Source organism: Crocodylus siamensis, chromosome 13, assembly GCF_052110815.1.
Source record: "Crocodylus siamensis isolate JL-2025a chromosome 13, ASM5211081v1, whole genome shotgun sequence".
Classification (NCBI taxonomy): domain Eukaryota; kingdom Metazoa; phylum Chordata; order Crocodylia; family Crocodylidae; genus Crocodylus; species Crocodylus siamensis.
This window is the reverse complement of record NC_143407.1, coordinates 20,653,188-20,678,206: the sequence shown is the minus strand read 5'-3', so window position 1 is coordinate 20,678,206 and position 25,019 is coordinate 20,653,188. Positions and strand designations below refer to the sequence as shown.

The 25,019-nt window shown below is 59.5% G+C and overlaps 1 protein-coding gene across 1 annotated transcript; it reads left to right on the top strand.

Moving 5' to 3' along the window:
* The first annotated feature begins 14,812 nt into the window (after positions 1–14,812).
* Positions 14,813–18,527, top strand: LOC149854058 (uncharacterized). Its single transcript, XM_090026358.1, has 4 exons — positions 14,813–14,844; positions 17,057–17,228; positions 17,775–18,054; positions 18,313–18,527. Exons 1-4 carry the CDS (start codon positions 14,813–14,815, stop codon positions 18,525–18,527), a joined length of 699 nt encoding a protein of 232 aa, XP_089882484.1.
* The last annotated feature ends 6,492 nt before the right edge of the window (positions 18,528–25,019 follow it).

The following is a 25,019-nucleotide window of genomic DNA, read 5'->3' as shown; positions in this document are numbered from 1 at the left end:
CCCCCAGGTAAGCGAATGGGGCCTTGGAGACACAAGGTCAACCCCCGGAAGGAGAAAGGGGCCTTGCAGCCACCAGGTCAACCCCAGGCAAGAGAATGGGGCTTCCAGCCAGCAGGTCAACCCCGGGCAAGCGAATGGGGCCTTGCAGCCACCAGGTCAAACCCCTGAAAGCCTGAATGGGGCCTTGCAGCCACCAGGTCAACCCCAGGTAAGTGAAAGGGGCCTTTCAGCCACCAGGTCAACCCCCTGCAAGCGAATGGGGCCTTGCAGCCACCAGGACAACCCAGGTAAGCGAATGGGGCTTCCAGCCACCAGGTCAACCCCAGGCAAGAGAATGGGGCCTTGCAGCCACCAGGTCAACCCCCTGCAAGCCTATGGGGCCTGCAGCCACCAGGTGAACCCCAGGTAAGTGAAAGGGGCCTTGCAGCCACCAGGTCAACCGAAGGTAAGCGTAATGGGCCTTGCAGCCACCAGGTCAACCCCTGCAAGTGAATGGGGCCTTGCAGCCACCAGGTCAACCCCTGCAAGCCTATGGGGCCTGCAGCCACCAGGTGAATCCAGGTAAGTGAAAGGGGCCTTGCAGCCACCAGGTCAACCCAAGGTAAGCAAATGGGGCCTTGCAGCCACCAGGTCAACCCCTGCAAGCGAATGGGGCCTTGCAGCCACCAGGTGTAACCCATGCAAGCCAATGGGGCCTTGCAGCCACCAGGTCAAAGCAATGCAAGTGAATGGGGCCTTGCAGCCACCAGGTGAACCCAATGCAAGTGAATGGGGCCTTGCAGCCACCAGGTCAACCCCAGGTAAGTGAATCGGGCCTTGCAGCCACCAGGTCAACCCCCTGCCAAGCGAATGGTGCCTTGCAGCCATCAGGACACAGTTCCTAATATAAGAATAATTGCAATCTTAGCCTTGCAGTTAAACCCTCCACCTCCAGGTCAAGCTAATACATAAAAACTTAAGTAGTTAATTATAATACACATGGGATGCATGATCACGTATTCTCATGCATGTTTGTATGAACCGGAAATGGGTCTTCTCCCTCTGACCCTATTTCCACCTTTTGTCTCACCCAGGTGTGCCGAAGGCCTTGCAGCCCCAAAGAAAAGTGCAAGTTTTTTTTACCTCAAACCCCTTGCAAGACTATGGGGCCTTGCAGCCACCAGGTCAACCCCAGGCAAGCCTAAGGGGACTTTTGGCAGCCACCAGGTCAACCCCAGGCAAGCGAATGGGGCCTTGCAGCCACCAGGTCAACCCAGGTAAGCGAATGGGGCCTTGCAGCCACCAGGTCAACCCCAGGCAAGTGAATGGGGCCTTGCAGCCACCAGGTCAACCCCCTGCAAGCGAATGGGGCCTGCAGCCACCAGGTGCACCAGGTAAGTGAAAGGGGCCTTGCAGCCACCAGGTCTAACCCAGGTAAGGAATGGGCCTTGCAGCCACCAGGTCAACACCCTGCAAGCCTATGGGGCCTTGCAGCCACCAGGTCAACCCCAGGCAAGTGAAAGGGCCTTGCAGCCACCAGGTCAACCCAAGGCAAGCGAATGGGGCCTTGCAGCCACCAGGTCAACCCCAGGCAAGTGAATGGGGCCTTGCAGCCACCAGGTCAACCCCAGGCAAGCGAATGGGGCCTTGCAGCCACCAGGTCAACCCCAGGCATGCCTAATGGGACTTTTGCAGCCCAGGTCAATCCCAGGCAAGCGAATGGGGCCTTGCAGCCACCAGGTCAACGCCCTGCAAGCCTATGGGGCCTCTGCAGCCACCAGGTGAACCCAGGTAAGTGAATGGGGCCTTGCAGCCACCAGGTCAACCCCAGGCAAGCGAATGGGGCCTTGCAGCCACCAGGTCAACCCCAGGTAAAGCGAATGGGGCCTTGCAGCCACCAGGTCAACCCCAGGTAAGTGAATGGGGCCTTGCAGACACCAGGTCAACCCCAGGCAAGCGAATGGGGCCTTGCAGCCACCAGGTCAACCCAATGCAAGCGAATGGGGCCTTGCAGCCACCAGGTCAGGTCCCCTGCAAGCCTATGGGGCCCTGCAGCCACCAGGTGAACCCATTAAGTGAATGGGGCCTTGCAGCCACCAGGTCAACCCCAGGCAAGCGAATGGGGCCTTGCAGACACCAGGTCAACCCCAGTGCAAGCGAATGGGGCCTTGCAGCCACCAGGTCAATCCCCTGCAAGCGAATGGGGCCTTGCAGCCACCAGGTAACCCCAGGTAAGCGAATGGGGCCTTGCAGCCACCAGGTCAACCTAATGCAAGTGAATGGGGCCTTGCAGCCACCAGGTCAATGCCAGGTAAGCGAATGGGGCCTTGCAGCCACCAGGTCAACCCAATGCAAGCAAATGGGGCCTTGCAGCCACCAGGTCAACCCTGTAAGCGAATGGGGCCCTGCAGCCACCAGGTCAACCCCATTAAGTGAATGGGGCCTTGCAGCCACCAGGTCAACCCCAGGTAAGCGAATGGGGCCTTGCAGCCACCAGGTCAACCCAGCCAAGTGAATGGGGCCTTGCAGCCACCAGGTCAACCCCAGGCAAGCGAATGGGGCCTTGCAGACACCAGATCAAACCCTTGCAAGGCAATGGGGCCTTGCAGCCACCAGGTCAAACCCCGGCAAGCCTAATGGGACCTTGCAGCACCACGTCAACCCCAGGCAAGCGAATGGGGCCTTGCAGCCACCAGGTCAACCACAGGTAAGTGAATGGGGCCTTGCAGCCACCAGGTCAACCCCGGAAAGAATGGGGCCTTGCAGCCACCAGGTCAACCCCAGGCAAGCGAATGGGGCCTTGCAGCCACCAGGTCAACCCCTGGTAACTGAATGGGGCCTTGCAGCCACCAGGTTAACCCAGGAAAGCGAATGGGGCCTTGCAGCCACCAGGTCAACCCCAGGTAAGCGAATGGGGCCTTGCATTGACCAGGTCAACTCCCTCCAAGCCTATGGGGCCTTGCAGCCACCAGGTTAACCCCAGGTAAGCGAATGGGGCCTTACAGCCACCAGGTCAACCATAGGTAAGCGAATGGGGCCTTGCAGCCACCAGGTGAACCCCAGGTAAGCGTATGGGGTTTTGCAGCCACCAGGTGAACCCCCTGCAAGCGAATGGGGCCTTGCAGCCACCAGGTGTAGCTCAGCCAAACCTATGGGGCCTTGCAGACACCAGGTCAACCCATTGCAAGCGAATGGGGCCTTGCAGCCACCAGGTCAACCCCAGAATGCCTAAGAGGCCTTGCAGCCCAGGTCAACCCCAGGCAAGCGAATGGGGCCTTGCAGCCACCAGGTCAACCCAATGCAAGCGAATGGGCCTTGCAGCCACCAGGTCAACCCCCTGCAAGCCTATGGGGCTCTACATCCACCAGGTTAATTCCAGATAAGTGAATGGGGCCTTGCAGCCACCAGGTAAACCCCCTGCAAGCCTATGGGACCCTGCAGCCACCAGGTGAACCCCAGGCAAGTGAATGGGGCCTTGCAGCCACCAGGTCAACCCCAGGCAAACAGAATGGGGCCTTGCAGCCACCAGGTTAACCCCAGGTAAGCGAATGGGGCCTTGCAGCCACCAGGTCAACCCCAGGTAAGCGAATGGGGCCTTGCAGCCACCAGGTCAACCCCCTGCAAGCCTATGGGGCCCTGCAGCCACCTGGTGAACCCCAGGTAAGTAAATGGGGCCTTGCAGCCACCAGGTCAATCCCAGGCATGCCTAAGAGGACTTTTGAGAACCCCCCACGTCAACCCCAGGCCAGCGAATGGGGCCTTGCAGCCACCAGGTCAACCCCCGGCAAGCGAATGGGGCCTTGCAGCCACCAGGTCAACCCCAGGCAAGCGAATGGGGCCTTGCAGCCACCAGGTCAATCCCAAGGCAAGTGAATGGGGCCTTGCAGCCACCAGGTTAACTCCAGGCAAGCGAATGGGGCCTTGCAGCCACCAGGTCAACCCCAGGTAAGCGAATGGGGCCTTGCATTCACCAGGTCAACCCCTGCAAGTCTATGGGGCTCTGCAGCCACCAGGTTAACCTCAGGTAAGCGATGGGGCCTTGCAGCCACCAGGTCAACCCCCTGCAAGCGAATGGGGCCTTGCAGCCACCAGGTTGACCCAGGCAAGCGAATGGGGCTTGCAGCCACCAGGTCACCCCAGGCAAGCGAATGGGGCCTTGCAGCCACCAGGTCAACCCCTGCAAGCCTGTGGGGCCCAGCAGCCACCAGGTCAACCCCAGGTAAGTGAATGGGGCCTTGCAGCCACCAGGTCAACCCCAGGTAAGCGAATGGGGCCTTGCAGCCACCAGGTCAACCCAATGCAAGTGAATGGGGCCTTGCAGCCACCAGGTCAACCCCAGGTAACTGAATGGGGCCTTGCAGCCACCAGGTCAATCCCAGGTAAGCGAATGGGGCCTTGCAGCCACCAGTGTCAACTCAGGCAAGCCTACTGGGCCTTGCAGCCACCAGGTTCAACCCCCTGCAAGCCTATGGGGCCTTGCAGCCACCACGTCAACCCCAGAACGGGAGCAAGACCTGGGAGCAGCGGAGCCGGGAGCAGCGCGGGAGGTGGTGACTGCGGCGGAGCCGCCGGCGGCAGCTTCGGGAGCAGCGGAGCTGGGAGCGGCACGAGAGACGCCGACGGCAGCAGAGCCAGCGGCGGCAGCTTCAGGAGCAGCGGAGCCGGGAGCAGCGCGGGAGGCGCGGACTGCGGCGGAGCCGGCGGCAGCGGTACTGGGAGCAGCAAAGCTGAGAGGCGCAGAACCGGTAAGCGCGATACCGGGTGCACCGAAGCCGGGAGGCGCGGAACCGGTAAGCGCGGAACCGGGAGCAGCGGAGCCGGCGCTAACAGGGCGTGCAGCAACGGGACCGGACGCCAGGCGGCGAACCCCGGGGGCAGCAGAGGGGACCACAGTGGAGCCGGGAGCAGCGAGGCGTCCCGCCACGTCACAGGTAGCACAGGGAACGGTGGCGGTTCCGACGGAGGGTCTCGAAAAGGGAACCTCGGCCGGAGGGACCCTCCTCCGGCGGATGGTGGCCGGTTGGTCACGGAGGAGGACCCGCGGGCAGGGCGGCGGACTTTGTAGCCAACCCGGGTCTAGAGACATAGGCCCGTTAGGGCCGGAAAAATCCGGACTCAAGGAGCCCCAGTATCAGGGACGCTAGGTACTGGGGGGGACTCCGCGGGGCTCGTCAGTAGACGAGTATCCTGCCGGACTATTCCATCACGGGGGGCTTCCCAGTGGGGCCCCCCTATCCCGGAGGATCGGGCGAGGGTGTAGGGGTGGAGGAGGCCTCAGGACCCCTGGACTTTGGAGTCGGGGTACCCTGTTACGGAGACCGTCAACTCACCGCCCGGGTGAACCCCTTTTGTTTTCCATCAAGTCGTGGCAGGAGAGATTGGAGGCGACGCGGCGGTCCGGCGCGTACCCCCTCCTCTCCAGGGGACATCCGGGGAAATTGGGGATCTCACTTGCGGGTGAAATACCCCACATCCCCACACCTAGGTAGGTGAAAGGGCCTTGCAGCCACCAGGTCAACCCCAGGTAAGCGAATGGGACCTTGCAGCCATCAGATCAACCCCAGGCAAGCGAATGGGGCCTTGCGGCCCCCAGGTCAACCCCCTGCAAGCCTATGGGGCCCTGCAGCCACCAGGTGAACCCCAGGTAAGTGAATGGGGCCTTGTAGCCACCAGGTCAATCCGAGGCAGGCCTAAGAGGACTTTTGGAGCCCACGTCAAACCCAGGCTAGCGAATGGGGCCTTGCAGTCACCAGGTCAACCCCCGGAAAGAGAATGGGGCCTTGCAGCCACCTGGTCAATCCCAGGCAAGTGAATGGGGCCTTGCAGCCACCAGGTTAACTCAAGCAAAGCGGATGGGGCCTTGCAGCCACAAAGTCAACCCCAGGTAAGCGAATGGGGCCTTACATTCACCAGGTCAACCAACTGCAAGTCTATGGGGCCCTGCAGCCACAGGTTAATCTCAGGTAAGCGCATGGGGCCTTGCAGCCACCAGATAAACCACAGGCAAGCGGATGCGGCCTTGGAGCCACCAGGTCACTCCCCTGCAAGCGAATGGGGCCTTGCAGCCACCAGGTCAACCCCTGCAAGCCAATGGGTCCTTGGAGCCACGAGGTCACCCACAGGCAAACGAATACGGCCTTGCAACCACCAGGACACTCCCCTGCAAGCGAATGGGGCCTTGCAGCCACGAGGTCAACCCCAGGCAAGCGCATGGAGCCTTGCAGACAACAGGTCAGTCCCAGGGAAGCGAAAGTGGCCTTGCAGCCACCAGGTCAACCCCCTGCAAGCCTATGGGGCCCTGCAGCCACAACGTGAACCCCAGGTAAGTGAATGGGCCCTAACACCCACCAGGTCAACCCCAGGTAAAGAGAATGGGGCCTTGCAGCCACCAGATTAACCCAATGGAAGCAAATGGGGCCTTGCAGCCACCAGGTTATGCCCAGGTAAGCGAATGGGGCCTGGCAGCCACCAGGGCAACCCCCGGTATGCGAATGGGGCCTCGCAGATACCAGGTCAACCCAATGCAAGCATATGGGGCCTTGCAGCCACCAGTTCTAGCCCCTGCAAGGCTTTGGGCCCTACATCCACCAGGTGAACACCAGATAAGTGAATAGGACCTTGCAGCCACCAGATCAACCCCAGGCAAGCACATGGGGCCTTGCAGACACCAGGTCAACCCCAGTGAAGCTAATGTGGCCTTGCGGCCACCAGGTCCACCCCCTGCAAACCTATGGGGCCCTGCGGCCACCAGATGAACCCCAGGTAAATGTATGGGGACTTGCAGCCACCAGGTCAATCCCAGGCATGCCTAAGAGGACTTTTGGAGCCCACATCAAACCCAGGCTAGCGAATGGGCCTTGCAGTCCCCAGGTCAACCCCCGGAAAGAGAATGGGGCCTTGCAGCCACAAGGTCAATCCCAGGAAAGTGAATGGGGCCTTGCAGCCACCAGGTTAACTCCAGCAAAGCGAATTGGGCCTTGGAGCCACCAAGGCCACCCCAGGTAAAGCGAATGGGGCCTTGCATTCACCAGGTCAACCAACTGCAAGTCTATGGGGCCCTGCAGCCACCAGGTTAACCCCAGGTAAGCGAATGGGGCCTTGTAGCCACCAGGTCCACCCCCTGCAAACCTATGGGGCCCTGCAGCCACCAGATGAACCCCAGGTAAGTGTATGGGGCCTTGCAGCCACCAGGTCAATCCCAGGCATGCCTAAGAGGACTTCTGGAGCCCACATCAAACCCAGGCTAGCGAATGGGCCTTGCAGTTCCCAGGTCAACCCCCGGAAAGAGAATGGGGCCTTGCAGCCACAAGGTCAATCCCAGGCAAGTGAATGGGGCCTTGCAGACACCAGGTTAACTCCAGCAAAGCGAATGGGGCCTTGGAGCCACCAAGGCCACCCCACGTAAAGCGAATGGGGCCTTGCATTCACCAGGTCAACCAACTGCAAGTCTATGGGGCCCTGCAGCCACCAGGTTAACCCCAGGTAAGCGAATGGGGCCTTGCAGCCACCAGGTCAACCCCTCCAAGCCTATGGGGCCCAGCAGCCACCAGGTGAACCCCAGGTAAGTGAAAGGGGCCTTGCAGACACTGGGTCAACCCAATGCAAGCGAATGGGGCCTTGCAGCAACCATGTCAACCCCAGGTAAGTGAATGAGGCCTTATAGCCACCATGTCAATCCCAGCCAAGCGAACGGGGCCTTGGATCCACCAGTTCTCTCCCAGGAAAGTGAAAGTGGCCTTGCAGCCACCAGGACAAACCCCTGCAAGGCTATCGGGCCCTGCAGCCACCAGGTCAACCCCAGCCATGCCTGAGGGGAATTTTGGAGCCCACGTCAACCCCAGGCAAGCGAATGGGGCCTTTCAGTCACCAGGTCAACCCCAGGTAAGTGAATGGCGCCGTCCAGACATCAGGTCAACCCCAGGGCAGCGAATGGGGCCTTGCAGCCACCAGGTCAACCCCTGCAAGTGAATGGGTCCTTGCAGCCACCAGGTTAACCCAATGCAAGCGAAAGGGGCCTTGCAGCCACCAGGTTAACCCCTGCAAGCGAATGGGTCCTTGCAGCCACCAGGTCAACCCAGCTGCTTATGGGGCCTTGCAGACACCAGGTCAACCCAATGCAAGCGAATGGGGCCTTGCACCAACCAGGTCAAACCCAGGAAAGCTATGGGGCCCTACATCCACCAGGTGAACTCCAGATAACTGAAGGGGGCCTTGCAGCCAGGAGACCAACCCCAGCCAAGAGCATGGGGCCTTGCATAAACCAGGTCAACCCCAGGGAAGCGAAGGTGGCCTTGCAGCCACCAGGTCAACCCCCTGCAAGCGAATGGGGCCTTGCAGCCACTAGGTCCACCCCAGCCAAGCGAACGGGGCCTTGCAACCACCAGGTCAACCACAGGCAAGCGAATGTGGCCTTGCAGCCACCAGGTCAACCCCCTGCAAGTGAACGGGGCCTTCCATCCACCAGGTGAACCATAGGTAAGCGTATGGGGCCTTCCAGCCACCAGGTCAATCCCAGGTAAGCGAATGGGGCTTTGGAGCCACCAGATGAACCCCCTGCAAGCGAATGGGACCTTGCAGCCACCAGGTCTAGCTCAGGCAAACCTATGGGGCCTTGCAGACACGAGGTCAACCAAATCCAAGCAAATGGGGCCTTGTTGCCACCAGGTCAACCCCAGGCATGCCTAAGAGGACTTTTGGAGCCCACATCAACCCCAGGCAAGTGAATGGGGCCTTGCAGACACCAGGTCAACCCCCTGCAAACCTATGGGGCCTTACAGCAACCAGGTCAACCCCCTGCAAGCCTATCGGGTTCTGCATCCACCAGGTGAACTCCAGATAAGTGAATGGGGCCTTGCAGCCACCAGATCAACCCCAGGCAAGCGCATGGAGCCTTGCAGACACCAGGTCAGTCCCAGGGAAGTGAATTTGGCCTTGCAGCCACCAGGTCAACCCCAGGTAAAGCGAATGGGGCCTTGCAGCCACCAGATTAACCTAATGGAAGCAAATGGGGCCTTGCAGCCACCAGGTTATGCCCAGGTAAGCGAATGGGGCCTAGCAGCCACCAGGTCAACCCCAGGTATGCGAATGGGGCCTTGCAGCCACCAGGTGAACCCCCTGCAAGCCTATGGGACCCTGCACCCACCAGGTGAACCCGAGGTAAATGAATGGGACCTTGCAGCCACCATTTCTACCCCAGGTAAGCGAATGGGGCCTTGCAGACACCAGGTCAACCCAATGTAATCGAAAGGGGCCTTCAGCCACCAGGTGAACCCAATGCAAGTGAATGGGGCCTTGCAGCTACCAGATCCTCCCCAGGTAAGCGATTGGGGCCTTGCAACCACCAGGTCAACCCAATGCAAGCGAATGGGGCCTTGCATCAACCAGGTCAACCCCAGGTAAGTGAATGGGGCCTCGCAGATACCAGGTCAACCCAATGCAAGCATATGGGGCCTTGCAGCCACCAGGTCTATCCCCTGCAAGCCTTTGGGGCCCTACATCCACCAGGTGAACACCAGATAAGTGAATAGGCCCTTGCAGCCACCAGATCAACCCCAGTGAAGCGAATGTGGCCTTGCGGCCACCAGGTCCACCCCCTGCAAACCTATGGGGCCCTGCAGCCACCAAATGAACCCCAGGTAAGTGAATGGGGCCTTGCAGCCACCAGGTCAATCCCAGGCATGCCTAAGAGGACTTTTGGAGCCCACGTCAAACCCAGGCTAGCGAATGGGCCTTGCAGTCCCCAGGTCAAGCCCCGGAAAGAGAATGGGGCCTTGCAGCCACAAGGTCAAACCCACGCAAGTGAATGGGGCCTTGCACCACCAGGTTAACTCCAGCAAAGCGAATTGGGCCTTGGAGCCACCAAAGCCACCCCAGGTAAAGCGAATGGGGCCTTGCATTCACCAGGTCAACCAGCTGCAAGTCAATGGGGCCCTTCAGCCATCAGGTTAACCCCAGGTAAGCGAATGGGGCCTTGCAGCCACAAGGTCAACCACAGGCAAGCGAATGCGGCCTTGTAGCCACCAGGTCACTCCCTGCAAGTGAATGGAGCCTTGCAGCCACCAGGTCAACCCCTCCAAGCCTATGGGGCCCAGCAGCCACCAGGTGAACCCCAGGTAAGTGAAAGGGGCCTTGCAGACACCGGGTCAACCCAATGCAAGCGAATGGGGCCTTGCAGCAACCATGTCAACCCCAGGTAAGTGAAAGAGGCCTTATAGCCACCATGACAATCCCAGCCAAGAGAACGGGGCCTTGGATCCGCCACTTCTCTCCCAGGAAAGCAAAAGTGGCCTTGCAGCCACCAGGACAAACCCCTGCAAGCCAATAGGGCCCTGCAGCCACCAGGTCAACCCCAGCCATGCCTGAGGGGACTTTTCGGGCCCACGTCAACCCCAGGCAAGCGAATGGGGCCTTCCAGACACCATGTCAACCCCAGGTAAGTGAATGGGGCATTGCAGCCACCAGGTCAACCCCAGGTAAGTGAATGGGGCCTTGCAGCCACCAGGTCAACCCCTGCAAGTGAATGGGGCCTTGCAGCCACCAGGTCAACCCCTGCAAGTGAATGGGTCCTTGCAGCCAGCAGGTGAACCCCAGGTAAACTTATGGGGCCTTGCAGACACCAGGTCAACCCAATGCAAGCGAATGGGGCCTTGCACCAACCAGGTGAAACCTAGGAAAGCGTATGGGGCCCTGCATCCACCAGGTGAACTCCAGATAACTGAAGGGGGCTTTGCAGCCACGAGATCAACCCCAGCCAAAAGCATGGGGCCTTGCAGAAACCAGGTCAACCCCAGGGAAGCGAAGGTGGCCTTGCAGCCACGAGGTCAACCCCCTGCAAGCGAATGGGGCCTTGCAGCCACTAGGTCCACCCCAGCCAAGCGAACGGGGCCTTGCAGCCACCAGGTCAACCACAGGCAAGCGAATGTGGCCTTGCAGCCACCAGGTCAACCCCCTGCAAGTGAACGGGGCCTTCCATCCACCAGGTGAACCCCAGGTAAGCGAATGGGGCCTCGCAGCCACAAGCTTAACCCCAGGTAAGTGAATGGGGCCTTGAAGCCACCAGGTCAATCCCAGGTAAGCGAATGGGGCTTTGGAACCACCAGATGAACCCCCTGCAAGCGAATGGGACCTTGCAGCCACCAGGTGTAGCTCAGGCAAACCTACGGGGCCTTGCAGACACGAGGTCAACCCAATGCAAGCGAATGGGGCCTTGCAGCCACCAGGTCCATCCCAGTAAAGCGAATGGGGCCGTGCAGACAGCAGGTCAACCCAATACAAGGGAATGGGGCCTTGCAGTCACCATCTCAAACCCATTTAAGAGAATGGGGCCTGGCAGCCACCAGGTCAACCCCAAGCAAGGCTACGGGGCATTGCAGACACCAGGTCAACCCAATACAAGCAAATGGGGCCTTGGCGCCACCAGGTCAACCCCAGGCAAGCGAATGTGACCTTGAAGCCACGAGGTCAAACCCCTGCAAGCCTTTTGGGCCCTGCAGCCACCAGGTCAACCCCCGGCAAGCGAATGGGTCCTTGCAGCCACCAGGTGTAACTCAGGCAAGCGAATGGGGCTTGGCATCCACCAGGTCAACCGCAAGTAGGTGAATGTGGCCTTGCAGCCACCAGGTCAACCCTCTGCAAGCCTATGGTGCCCTGCAGCCACCAGGTGAACCCCAGGTAAGTAAATGGGGCCTTGCAGCCACGAGGTCAACCCAATGCAAGCGAATGGGCTTGTATCCACTGGTTCCCCCCACGTAAAGCGATTGGGACCTTGCAGACACCAGGTCAACCCAATGCAAGTGAATGCGGCCTTGCAGACACCAGGTCAACCCCCGGAAAGAGAATGGGTCCTTGCAGACACCAGATCAACCCCTGTCAAGGGAATGGTGCCCTTCAGCCACCAGATCAACCCCCTGGAAGCCTATGGGGCTCTGCAGCCATCAGATCAACTCCAGGCATGCCTAAGGGGACTTTTGGAGCCCACACCAACCCCAGGAAATCGAATTGGGCCTTGCAGCCTCCAGGTCAACCCCGGGCAACTGAATGGGGCCTTGCAGCCACCAGGTATAAATCAGGCAAACGTACGGGGCCTTGCAGACACCAGGTCAACCCAAAGCAAGCGAATGCGGCCTTGCAGCCACCAGGTTAACCCCAGGCAAGCGAATGGGGCCTTGCCACCACCAGGTAAACCCCGGGAAAGCGAATGGGGACTTAGAGCGACCAGCTCAACCCCCTGCAAGCCTATGGGGCAATGAAGCCACCGGGTCAACCCCAGGTAACTGAATGGGGCCTAGCAGCCACCAGGTCAACCGCATTTAAGCGAATGGTGCCTTCAAGGCACCAGGTGAACCCGAAGCAAGCCTACGGGGCCTTACAGACACCAGGTCAACCCCAGGCAAGCGAATGTGGCCTTGAAGCCACGAGTTCAAACCCCAGCAAGCCTTTGGGGCCCTGCAGCCACCAGATCAACCCCCTGCAAGTGAATGGGTCCTTGCAGCCACCAGTTGTAACTCAGGCAAGCGAATGGGGCGTGGCATCCACCAGGTCAACCGCAAGTATGCGAATGGGGCCTTCAAGGCACCAGGTCAACCCTCTGCAAGCCTATGGGGCCCTGCAGCCACCAGGTGAACCCCAGGTAAGTGAATGGGGCCTTGCAGCCACCAGGTAAACCCCAGGTAAGTGAATGGGGCCTTGCAGCCACCAGCTCAACCCCACGTAAGTGAATGGGGCCTTGCAGACACCAGGTCAACCCCAGGTATACGAATGGGGCCTTGAAGCCACCAGGTCAACCCCCTGCAAGCCTATGGGGCCCTAAAGCCACCAGGTCAACTCCAGGTAAGTGAACGGGGCCTTGCATGCACCAGGTAACCCCAGGTAAGCGAATGGGGCCTTGGAGCCATCAGGTCAACCCAATGCAAATGATTGGGGTCTTGCAGACAGCAGGACCAGGCCAGGTAAGCGAATGGGGCCTTGCAGACAGCAGGTGAACCCAGTGGAAGCGAATGGGGCCTTGCAGCCACCAGCTTAACCCCGTTTAAGCGAATGGGGCCTTGCAGCCACCAAGTGAACCCCTGGCAAGTGAATGGGGCCTTGCAGCCACGAGGTCAACACAATGCAAGCGAATGTGGCCTTGAAGCCAGAAGGTCAAACCCCTCCAAGCCTTTCGGGCCCTGCAGCCACCAGGTCAAACCCCTGCTAGAGAATGGGTCCTTGCAGCCACAAGATGTAACTCAGGCAAGCCTACTGGGCCTTCCAAACACCAGGTCAACCAGATCCAAGCGAATGGGGCCTTGCATCCACCAGGTCAACCCCAGGCAAGTGAATGGGGCCTTGCAGCCACCAGGTCCACCCCAGGCAAGAGAATGGGGCCTTGCAGCCAACAGATCCACCGCAGCCAAGCTAATGCGGCCTTTCAGTCACCACGTCAACCACAGGCAAGCGAATGTGGCCTTGCAGCCTCTAGGTCCACCCCAGGCAAGCGAATGGGGCCTTGAGGTCACCAGGTCTACCCTAGGTAAGCGAATGGGGCATTGGAGCCACCAGGTCAACCCTCTGCAAGCCTATGGGGCCCTTAAGCCACCAGGTTCAACGCCAGGAAAGTGAATGGGGCCTTACAGCCACCAGATCAACCCCATTTAAGCATTTGGGAACTTGAAACCACCACGTCAAACCCCTCCGAGCCTTTGGGGTTCTGCAGCCACCAGGTCAACCACAGGCAAGTGAATGTGGTCTTGGAGCCACCAGGACAACCCCCTGCAAGCGAATGGGGCCTTGCACCCACCAGGTCAACCACAGGCAAGCGAATGGGGCCTTGCAGACACCAGGTCAACCCAATGTAGGCGTATGGGGCCTTGCAGCCACCACGACAACCCAATGCAAGCGAATGGGCCTTGCAGCCACCAGGTCCACCCCAGGTAAGCTAATGGGGCCTTCCAGCCACCAAGTCAACCCCAGGCAAGCGAATGGGGCCTTTCACCCACCAGGTCAACCCCAAACAAGCCAATGGGGCCTTGCAGACACCAGGTCAAACCAATTCTAACGAATGGCGCCTTGCAGCCACCACGTCAACCCCAGGCAACGAATGTGGCCTTGCAGCCAGCAGGTCAAACCCCTGCAAGCCTATAGGGACCTGCAGAAACCAGGTCAACCCCAGGCATGCCTAAGGGGACTTTTGGAGCCCACGTCAAACCCAGGAAAGTGAATGGGGCCTTCAAGTGACCAGGTCAACCCCCGGAAATAGAAAGGGGTCTTGCAGCCACCGGGTCAACCTCAGCCAAGTGAATGGGTCCCTGCATCCACCAGGTCAAGCCCAGGCAAGCGAATGTGGCCTTGCAGCCACCAGGTCAAACCCCTGCAAGCATATAGGGCCCTGCAGCCAGCAGGTCAACCCCAGGCATGCCTAAGGGGACTTTTGGAGCCCACCTGAACCCCGGGAATGCGAATGGGGCCTTGGAGTGACAAGGTCAACCCCCAGAAAGAGAATGGGGCCTTGCCGCCACCAGGTGAACCCCAGGCAAGTGAATGGTGCCTTACATCCACCAGTTCAACCCCAGGCAAGTGAATGGGGCTTGCAGCCACCAAGTCAACCCTACGTAAGCGAATGGGGCCTTGCAGCCACCAGGTCCTCCCCAGGCAAGAGAATGGGGCCTTGCACCTACCAGGTCAACACCCGGCAAGCCTATGGGGCCCTGCAGTCACCAGGTGAACCCCAGGTAAGGGAATGGGGCCTTGCTGCCACCAGGTTAACCCCAGGTAAGCGAATGTGGCCTTGCAGACACCAGGTCAACCCAATGCAAGGTAATGGGGCCTTGAAGCCATTACGTAAACCCCCTGAGAGCCTATGGGGTCCTCCAGCGACCAGGTGAACGCCAGGTAAGTGTAATGGGGCCTTAGAGGCACCAGTTCCATCCCAGGCAAGCGAATGGGGCCTTGCAGCTACCAGGTCAACCCCAGGTAATCGAATGGCGCCCTGCAGCCACCAGGTCAACCCAATGCCAGCGAATGCGGCCTTGCAGCCACCAGGTCAATCCCCTGGAAGCGAATGGGGCCTTAGAGACACCAGGTCAACCCCAGGCAAGCGAATACGGCCTTGCAGACACCAGGTCAACCACAGGCAAGCGAATGGGGCTTGCAGCCACCAAGTCAACCCCAGGTAAGGGAATGGGGCCTTGCAGCCACCAGGTCCACCCCAGGCAACAGAATGGGGCATTGCAGCTACCAGGTCAACCCCAGGTAATCGAATGGCGCCCTGCAGCCACCAGGTCAACCCAATGCCAGCGAATCCGGCCTTGCAGCGACCAGGTGAATCCCCTGGAAGCGAATGTGGCTTTACAGACACCATGTAAACCCCAGGCAAGCGAATACGGCCTTCCAGACACCAGGTCAATCCCCTGCAAGTGAATGGGACCTTGCATCCACCAGGTCCAGCCCAGCCAAGCGAATGGGGCCTTGCAGCCACCACGTCAACCACAGGCAAGCAAATTTGGCCTTGCAGCCACTAGGTCAACCCCCTTCAAGCGTATGGGGCCTTGCAGCCACCAGGTCAAAACAAGGCAAGCGAATCGGGCCTTGCAGCCACCAGGTATACCCTAGGTAAGCGAATGGGTCATAGGAGCCACCAGGTCAACCCCCTGCAAACCTATGGGGCCCTGCAGCCACCAGGTGAACCCCAGGTAAGGCAATGGGGCCTTGCTGCCACCAGGTTAAACCCAGGTAAGCGAATGTGGCCTTGCAGCCACCAGGTCAACACTAGGTAAGCAAATGGGGCCTTGCAGACACGAGGCCAACCCAATGCAAGCTAATGGGGCCTTGAAGCCACTACGTCAACCCCCTGTGAGCCTGTGGGGTCCTGCAGTGACCAGGTGAACGCCAGGTAAGTGTAATGGGGCCTTGCAGCCACCAGGTCCACCCCAGGCAAGCGAATGGGGCCTTTCAGCCACCAGGTCAACCACAGGCAAGCGAATGTTGCCTTGGAGCCACGAGGTCAACCCCCTGCAAGCGAATGGGGCCTTGCAGCATCCAGGTTAACCCCAGGTAAGCGAACGGGGCCTTGCAGATACCAGGTCATCCCCAGGTAAAGTGAATGCGGCCTTCCATCGACCAGGTCAACCCCCTGCAAGCCTAAGGTGCCCTGCAGCCACCAGGTGAACCCCAGATAAGTGAATGGGGCCTGGCAGCCACCAGGTTAAGCCCAGGTAAGCGAATGGGGCCTTGCAGATACCAGGTCAACCCCAGGTAAGTGAATGGGGCCTTGCAGCCACCAGGTCCACCCCAGGCAAGTGAATGGGGCCTTGCAGACACCAGGTCAACCATATCCAAGCGAATGGGGCCTTGTAGCCACCAGGTAAACCCCAGGCAAGCGAATGGGGCTTTGCAGCCACCAGGTCCACCCCAGGTAAGTCAATGGGGCCTTGGAGACACCAGGTCAACCCCAGGCAAGCCTACGGGGTCTTGAAGACACCAGGTCAAACCAATGCAAGCGAATGGGGCCTTGCAGCCACCAGGTCAACCCCAGGCAAGCGAATCTGGCCCTGCAGCCACCAGGTCAAACCCCTGCAAGCCTTTAGGGCCCTGCATCCACCAGGTCAGGAGCAGCGGGGAGAAGAGGGACTCAGGCGCACGTGTGTCCTTCCCACACGTGTGCCTCCTTTCTGGACCCGGAGCGGAGGAGAGTGCAGCAGTAGAAGCGGCGGCGGCGAGCGGAGCAGCTGAGGGGCCAGCAGCAGCTGATCCCCCTAAGGTAAGTGGGGCTGAGGGACTGAGGGGCCGGCGCAGCTGAGCCGGATCCGGAGGGGAAGCCCCCCGGGTCCCTCTTAGCTGAGCCGGTAGGGAGCCGCGCTCCCGAGCCGCGCGAACAGAGCGCGCAAACAGGTGAGGGCTAGGGGGTTGTCCCCCAAGCCAGGGAGTGCCCCCGGGACTAGCCTAGGGGAGCAGGCTCCAGCCTCACCAGATCCTCCCCAGTGGGGGTGCTCAGGGGGCGGGATCATTGACAGGCACTTCCGGTGACACCGGAGCGCCTGATTGGTGGGTAAGGCAGCGGCGGGTAATTCAAACCGCCTCCTTTATAAACGGCGGTTTGACGTAGCTTCCGCCACTTGGAGGTCAGGAGCAGCGGGGAGAAGAGGGACTCAGGCGCACGTGTGTCCTTCCCACACGTGTGCCTCCTTTCTGGACCCGGAGCGGAGGAGAGTGCAGCAGTAGAAGCGGCGGCGGCGAGCGGAGCAGCTGAGGGGCCAGCAGCAGCTGATCCCCCTAAGGTAAGTGGGGCTGAGGGACTGAGGGGCCGGCGCAGCTGAGCCGGATCCGGAGGGGAAGCCCCCCGGGTCCCTCTTAGCTGAGCCGGTAGGGAGCCGCGCTCCCGAGCCGCGCGAACAGAGCGCGCAAACAGGCGCGGTCTGTAGGAGCGCGCCGGCGTTTGCGGCGGCGTTCGCGCTGGCGGGCGAACAGGCGGGGCCCAGAGGCTGACCCCTGCTCTGCTAGTAAGGGCAGCAACTCCTGCGATGGTGTCGACACGGAGTTCTGCCAGGGCCCCTGCCCGGGGGGCGCGGCCTTCCCGGGGCTTGTCCGAGGCCTCCACCCAGACAGAGCCCTCGGGGGGGCTGCCGTCCTCCAACCCCCTGGCCTGCGGGAACTGCCTGGCAAGGTCTGGGGGGGCAGGGACTGGGGACTCCTGCACCTGTCCTGTAGGTATCCGCCTTAGGACCCTGGAGGAGCGGGTGCAGGAGCTCCTGGAGGAGGTTAGCAGGCTGAGGGGAATCCGTGAGGCAGAGGAGGAAATTGACAGGTATTTTCTTTCTCTGCAGGGTGATACAACAGAGGAGAGGGCAGACCGGGATGAGCCCTCCACCGCTGAGTGGCAGACAGTCTCCCGCGCCAGAGCTATTAACCATGTTGCGGCACCAGTTCCTCCTGTCCATCTGGAGAACAGATATGAGGTCCTGGCAGCCCTGGAGGAGGAGGGAGCAGTGGAAGATTCCAGGGAGGAGACTTTGTGCACACAATGTCCTGTGCGGGCGGCGGGAGTCAAGAGGCCTAAGAGGAGGAAGCGTCGCGTCATCGTGATTGGTGACTCCATCCTGAGAGGTACGGAGGGCCCCATCTGTCGCCAGGATCCCTCAGCACGTGAGGTATACTGCCTGCCCGGAGCGAAGATTCAGGATGTGAAGGGGATGCTCCAGTCCATCATCCAGCCCTCCGATTATTACCCCATGGTCCTTGTCCATGTGGGTACTAACGATGCGGCCAGGAGAGCCCCTGATCGCCTGATGGAGGACTACCATGCTCTGGGAGGCGTGCTGAGGGAGATGGGCGCACAGGCGGTCTTCTCTTCCATCCTGCCAGTGAGCGGACGCGGCAGACGTCACGAGATGTGCATTGCGGAGACCAACTGGAGGCTACAGGAATGGTGCTTCGAGGCGGGCTTTGGCTTCCTCAGCCATGACCGGCACATCGTGATGAGAGACATGCTGGGATGGGATGGGCTCCACCTTTCCCCTAAAGGTAAGCGTGTGTTCTCTTCCAGGCTGGTGAACCTCCTTCGGCGGGCTTTAAACTAGGCTCGTCGGGGGAGGGGGAAGATGAGGGCGGAGGAGACGATGAGATACCAGGCCCAGCAACAGCCAGCGAGCCCAGACCAATGGTCATAACGGAGAAACAGGTAAGCGATAGGGGACGGGGCATTGCTGAGACTAGGGGGTCAGTGGGCACAACCGCTGAAGGCCTCAAATGCCTCTACACGAATGCTCGAAGTATGGGGAAGAAGCAGGAGGAACTCGCCCTCCTCCTAGCTGTCACCAGCCCTGACATAGTAGGGATCACAGAAACGTGGTGGGACTCATCGCATGACTGGGCGGTGAGTGTCAAGGGCTATAGGCTATACAGGAGGGACAGGATAGGAAGGAAAGGTGGAGGAGTAGCACTCTACATCAAGGAGGAATATACTTCCTCGTTAATTAGCATGGGGGTAGAAGGGGGGCACTCTGAGGTGCTCTGGGTTAGAGTAAAAGGCAGTCCAGGGGAGAGAGACTTAACGGTGGGAGTCTACTACAGACCTCCCAACCAGGGAGAAGAGCTCGACCTGGAATTCTTAGGTCAGCTTACAGAGGCAGTGAGGGCTAAGGATGTGGTCATCATGGGGGACCTAAACTTCCCAGACATCTGCTGGGAGGAGCAGTCAGCCAAGTCTGATCGCTCACGTCGGTTCTTAGCCAGACTGCAGGACCTCCATCTAACCCAGGAGGTGCACAGTCCCACCAGGGGAGACGCCTTGTTGGACCTAGTGCTGGCCACGGGTGAGGACCTGGTGAGGGGGCTGCGGGTGATGGGCCACCTGGGAGACAGTGATCATCGCTTGCTGGAATTCACCATCCAGCGTAAGGTGGCAAAGGGCTGCAGCAAGGCAACAGCCCTAGACTTTAGGAGGGCTGACTTCAACAAGCTAAGGAGGATAGTTGGGGAAGCGCTGAGGACCCAGAGGGGAAGGGAATCAGATGTCGAAGGTGAGTGGTTGCTCCTTAAGGAGACGATCCTCCATGCCCAAAGGGAGGTAATCCCAACAAGGGTCAAAGGGAGCAGGAGGGCACATAAACCCCCATGGCTCACTAAGAGCATCCGGGAATGTCTCCTTGCTAAAAGGGAGGCATATACCCAATGGAGAGATGGGGTCATCGCCAAGAAGGACTATGTTATAGTCGCCCGAGGATGTAGGGGGGCAGTCAGGAGGGCCAAGGCAGAGTTGGAGATAGGACTAGCTTCCCGGATTAAGGACAATAAGAAGTCCTTCTTCAAATACATAGGGGGTAAAAAGAGGGTCCCGGGTAATGTGGGGCCCCTGCAGGACACGATGGGCAACTTAGTCATCACGCCAGATGACAAAGCTAACATATTTAACGATTTCTTTGCCTCTGTCTTCCTAAGTAGGGACCAGTTCAGCCACCTCCCTGCTGGGCCCCCCTCGGGCCCCGAGAGAGACACGCCTGGGCCAAGGGTTAGCGAGGAGTTAGTTAGGGTACTTCTGGAGAAGCTGGACGTGTTCAAGTCCGCTGGTCCGGACGATCTTCACCCTAGGGTTCTACAGGAACTGGCTGAGGTCATTGCGGGACCCCTGGCACGGCTCTATGAGCACTCGTGGTGCTCTGGCGAGGTGCCGGAGGACTGGAAGAGGGCCAATGTGGTCCCTATCTTCAAAAAGGGAAAAAAAGAGGACCCGGGAAATTACAGGCCAGTTAGTCTGACCTCAATCCCGGGGAAGCTCTTTGAAAAAATTATCCTGGCACACGTCCAGGAGGGCCTTGCGGGGGAATGCATGCTCAGGGGCAACCAACATGGGTTTATCAGTGGCAGGTCTTGTCAGACCAACCTGGTGGCCTTTTACGATCAGGTCACCAAATCATTAGACGCAGGGGTTGCTGTGGATGTAGTCTTTTTGGACTTCCGGAAGGCTTTCGACACTGTCTCTCACCTTGTCCTCATCAAAAAGCTGAGAGACTGTGGTGTCGATGCCCACACGGTCAAATGGGTCGCCAGCTGGTTGGAGGGCCGCACCCAGAGGGTGGTAGTGGATGGGTTCTTCTCGACCTGGAAGGATGTGGGCAGTGGGGTTCCGCAGGGCTCGGTCCTCGGGCCTGCACTGTTCAACATCTTCATCAGTGACTTGGATGAGGGGGTAGAAAGCACCCTGTTCAAGTTTGCTGATGACACTAAGATGTGGGGGGGGTGTGGGTGCACTAGAAGGGTGCAATAGGCTACAAGCTGACCTTGACAGGTTGCAACGGTGGGCGGATGAGAATAGGATGGGGTTTAACACTGACAAGTGCAAGGTGTTGCACATGGGGAGGAAGAACCGGCACCACACTTACAGGTTGGGGAACTCTCCTCTTGCCAGCACGGAGACGGAAAAGGATCTTGGAGTCGTCATTGACTCCACGATGAACATGGGCCGGCAGTGTGGGGAGGCAGTCAAGAAGGCCAATCGTACCCTATCATGCATCCACAGATGCATCTCGAGCAGGTCCAGGGAGGTGATCCTCCCCCTCTATGCGGCACTGGTCAGGCCGCAGCTGGAGTACTGCGTCCAGTTCTGGGCGCCACACTTCAAGAGGGACGTGGACAATATGGAAAGAGTTCAGAGGAGGGCCACTCGTATGATCAGGGGTCAGCAGGGCAGGCCTTATGAGGAGAGGCTACGGGACCTGAACCTGTTTAGCCTCCACAAGAGAAGGCTAAGGGGGGACCTTGTGGCCTGCTACAAACTGGTCAGGGGGGATCAGCAGGTATTGGGGGAGTCCCTGTTCCCCCGTGCGCTGCCAGGAGTGACCAGGAATAACGGTCACAAACTGGCGGAGGGTAAGTTTAGATTAGATATTAGGAGGCGCTACTTCACAGTCAGGGTGGCTAGGGCCTGGAACCAGCTTCCAGGGGAAGTGGTGCAGGCTCCTAGCCTGGGGATTTTTAAAAGGAAGTTAGATGAGCACCTTGCCGGGGTCATCTGACCCCGGTGCTCTTTCCTGCTAAGGCAGGGGGTCGGACTAGATGATCTACCTAGGTCCCTTCCGACTCTAGCTACTATGAAACTATAACTATGAAACCCATGCATGCCTAAGGGGACTTTTGGAGCCCACGTCAACCCCAGGCAAGTGAATGGGGCCTTACAGTGACCAGGTCAACCCCCAGAAAGAGAATGGAGCCTTGCAGCCACCAGGTGAACCCCAGGTAAGTGAATGGCGCCTTTCAGCCACCAGGTGAACCCCATCAAGCGAATGGGGCATTGCAGCCGCCAGTTCAACCCCAGGCAAGCCAAATTGGCCTCGCAGCAAACATGTCAAACCGAAGCAAGCTAATGGGGCCTTACACCCACCAGGTCAACCCCAGGCAAGAGAATGCGGCCTTCCAGCCACCAGCTCAACCCCAGGTAAGCGAATTTGGACTTGCAGCCACCAGGTCAACCGGATACAAGCGAGTGGGGCCTTCCATCCACCAGGTAAATCCCCTGCAAGCGAATGTGCCCTTGGAGCCAGAAGGTCAACCCAAGGCAAGTGAATGTAGTCTTGGAGGCACCAGGTCAACCCCCTGCAAGCGAATGGGGCCTTGCAGCCACCAGGTGCATCACAGGCAAGTGAATGGGGCCTTTCAGGCACCAGGTCAACCCCAGGCAAGCCTTCGGGGCCTTGCAGCCACCAGCTCAATCCCCTGCAAGCGAACGGGGCCTTGCAGCCACCAGGTCAACCCCAGGCAAGTGAATCTGGCATTGCAGCCACCAGGTCAACCCCAGGCAAGTGAACGTGGCCTTACAGCCATCAGGTGAACCCCCTGCAAGCGGATGGGGCCTTGCAGTTACCAGGTCAACCCCAGGCAAGTGAACGTGGCCTTACAGCCACCAGGTCAACCCTAGCTAAGCGAATGAGGCCTTGCAGCCATCAGGTCCACCCCAGGCATGTGAATGGGGCCTTGCAGCCACCAGGTCAACCCAATTGAAGCGAATGGGGCTTGCAGCCACCAGGTCCACCCCAGGTAATTTAAAGGTGCCCTGCAGCCACCAGGTCAACCCAATGAAAGCGAAAGGGGCCTTCCAGGCACCAGGTCAACCCCTACAAGTGAAAGGGGCCTTGCAGCCACCAGGTTAACGCAATGCAAGTGAAGGGGGCCTTGCAGTCACCAGGTGAACCCCAGGTAAGTGAATGGGGCCTTGCAGCCACCAGGTCAACCCAATACAAGAGAATGGGGCCTTGCAGCCACCAGGTAAATCCCCTGCAAGCGAATGTGGCCTTGCAGCCACCATGTCCACCCCAGGCAAGTGAATGGGGCCTTGCTTCCACCAGGTTATCCCCAGGCAAGCGAATGCGGCCTTGCAGACACCAGGTCAACCACAGGTATGCGGTTGGGGCTTTTCAGACACCAGGTCAACCCCACTCCAGTGAATGGGCCCTTGCATCCACCAGGTCAACCCCAGGCAAGCGAACGGGGTCTTGCAGCCACCAGGTTAACCCCAGGCAAGCGAATGAGGCCTTACAGCCACCAGGTCCACCCCAGGTAAGCGGATGGGGACTTGCAACCACCAGGTAACCCCCTGCAAGACTATGGGTCCTCCAACCACTAGGAGAACCCCAAACAAAGGAATGGGGACTTGCAGCCAACAGGTCAACCCCAGGAAAGCGAATGGGGCCTTGCAGCCACAAGGTCAACCCCCTGCAAGCGAATGGGGCCTTGCAGCCACCAGGACAACCCCAGGTAAGTGAACGTGGCCTTACAGCCACCAGCTCAACCCCAGGTAATTGAATGGGGCCTTGCAGCCACCAGGTCAACCCCCTGCAAGCGAATGGGGCCTTGAAGCCACCAGGACAACCCCAGGCAAGCCTTCGGGGCCTTGCAGCCACCAGCTCAATCCCCTGCAAGCGAATGGGGCCTTGCAGTCACCAGGTCAACCCCAGGCAAGTGAACGTGGCCTTACAGCCATCAGGTGAACCCCCTGCAAGCGGAATGGGGCCTTGCAGCCACCAGGACAACCCCAGGTAAGTGAACGTGGCCTTACAGCCACCAGCTCAACCCCAGGTAATTGAATGGGGCCTTGCAGCCACCAGGTCAAGCCCCTGCAAGCGAATGGGGCTTTGAAGCCACCAGGACAACCCCAGGCAAGCCTTCGGGGCCTTGCAGCCACCAGCTCAATCCCCTGCAAGCGAATGGGGCCTTGCAGCCACCAGGTCAACCCCAGGCAAGTGAACGTGGCCTTACAGCCATCAGGTGAACCCCCTGCAAGCGGATGGGGACTTGCAGTTACCAGGTCAACCCCAGGCAAGTGAACGTGACCTTACAGCCACCAGGTCAACCCTAGGTAAGCGAATGAGGCCTTGCAGCCATCAGGTCCACCCCAGGCATGTGAATGGGGCCTTGCAGCCACCAGGTCAACCCAATGCAAGTGAATGGGGCTTGCAGCCACCAGGTCCACCCCAGGTAAGTTAAACGGGCCTTGCAGCCACCAGGTCAACCCAATTAAAGCGAAAGGGGCCTTCCAGGCACCAGGTCAACCCCTACAAGTGAAAGGGGCCTTGCAGCCACCAGGTCAACGCAATGCAAGTGAAGGGGGCTTGCAGTCACCAGGTGAACCCCAGGTAAGTGAATGGGGCCTTGCAGCCACCAGGTCAAACGAAGGTATGCGGATGGGGCATTTCAGAGACCAGGTAAACCCAATGCAAGCGAATGGGCTCTTCCATCCACCAGGTCAAACTCATGCAAGCGAATGGGGCCTTGCAGCCACCAGGTCAACCCGAGGTAAGCGAATGAGGCCTTACAGCCATCAGGTCAACCCCAGGTAATCGAATGGGGCCTTGCAGCCAGCAGGTCACCCCCTGCAAGCCTATGGGTGCTGCACCCACTAGGTGAACCCCAGGAAAGCGAATGGGGCCTTGCAGCCACCAGGTAAATCCCCTGCAAGCGAATGTGGCCTTGCAGCCACCATGTCCACCCCAGGCAAGTGAATGGGGCCTTGCAGACACCAGGTCAACCCCAGGTATGCGGTTGGGGCCTTTCAGACACCAGGTCAACCCCACGCCAGTGAATGGGCCCTTGCATCCACCAGGTCAACCTCAGGGAAGCGAATGCGGTCTTGCAGCCACCAGGTTAACCCCAGGCAAGCGAATGAGGCCTTACAGCCACCAGGTCAACCCCTGGTAAGCGGATGGGGCCTTGCAGCCACCAGGTCACCCCCTGCAAGCCTATGGGTCCTCCAGCCACTAGGAGAACCCCAGGCAAGGGAATGGGGACTTGCAGCCAACAGGTCAACCCCAGGAAAGCGAATGGGGCCTTGCAGCCACCAGGTAAATCCCCTGCAAGCGAATATGGACTTGAAGCCACGAGGTCAACCCAAGGCAAGTGAATGTAGCCTTGTAGCCACCAGGTCAACCCCAGGCAGGCAAATGGGGTCTTGCAGCCTCCAGGTTAACCCCAGGCAAGCGAATGAGGCCTTGCATCCACCAGGTTAACCCGAGGCAAGCGAATGGGGACATGCAGCCAACAGGTCAACCCCAGGTAACCGAATGGACTATTGCAGCCACCAG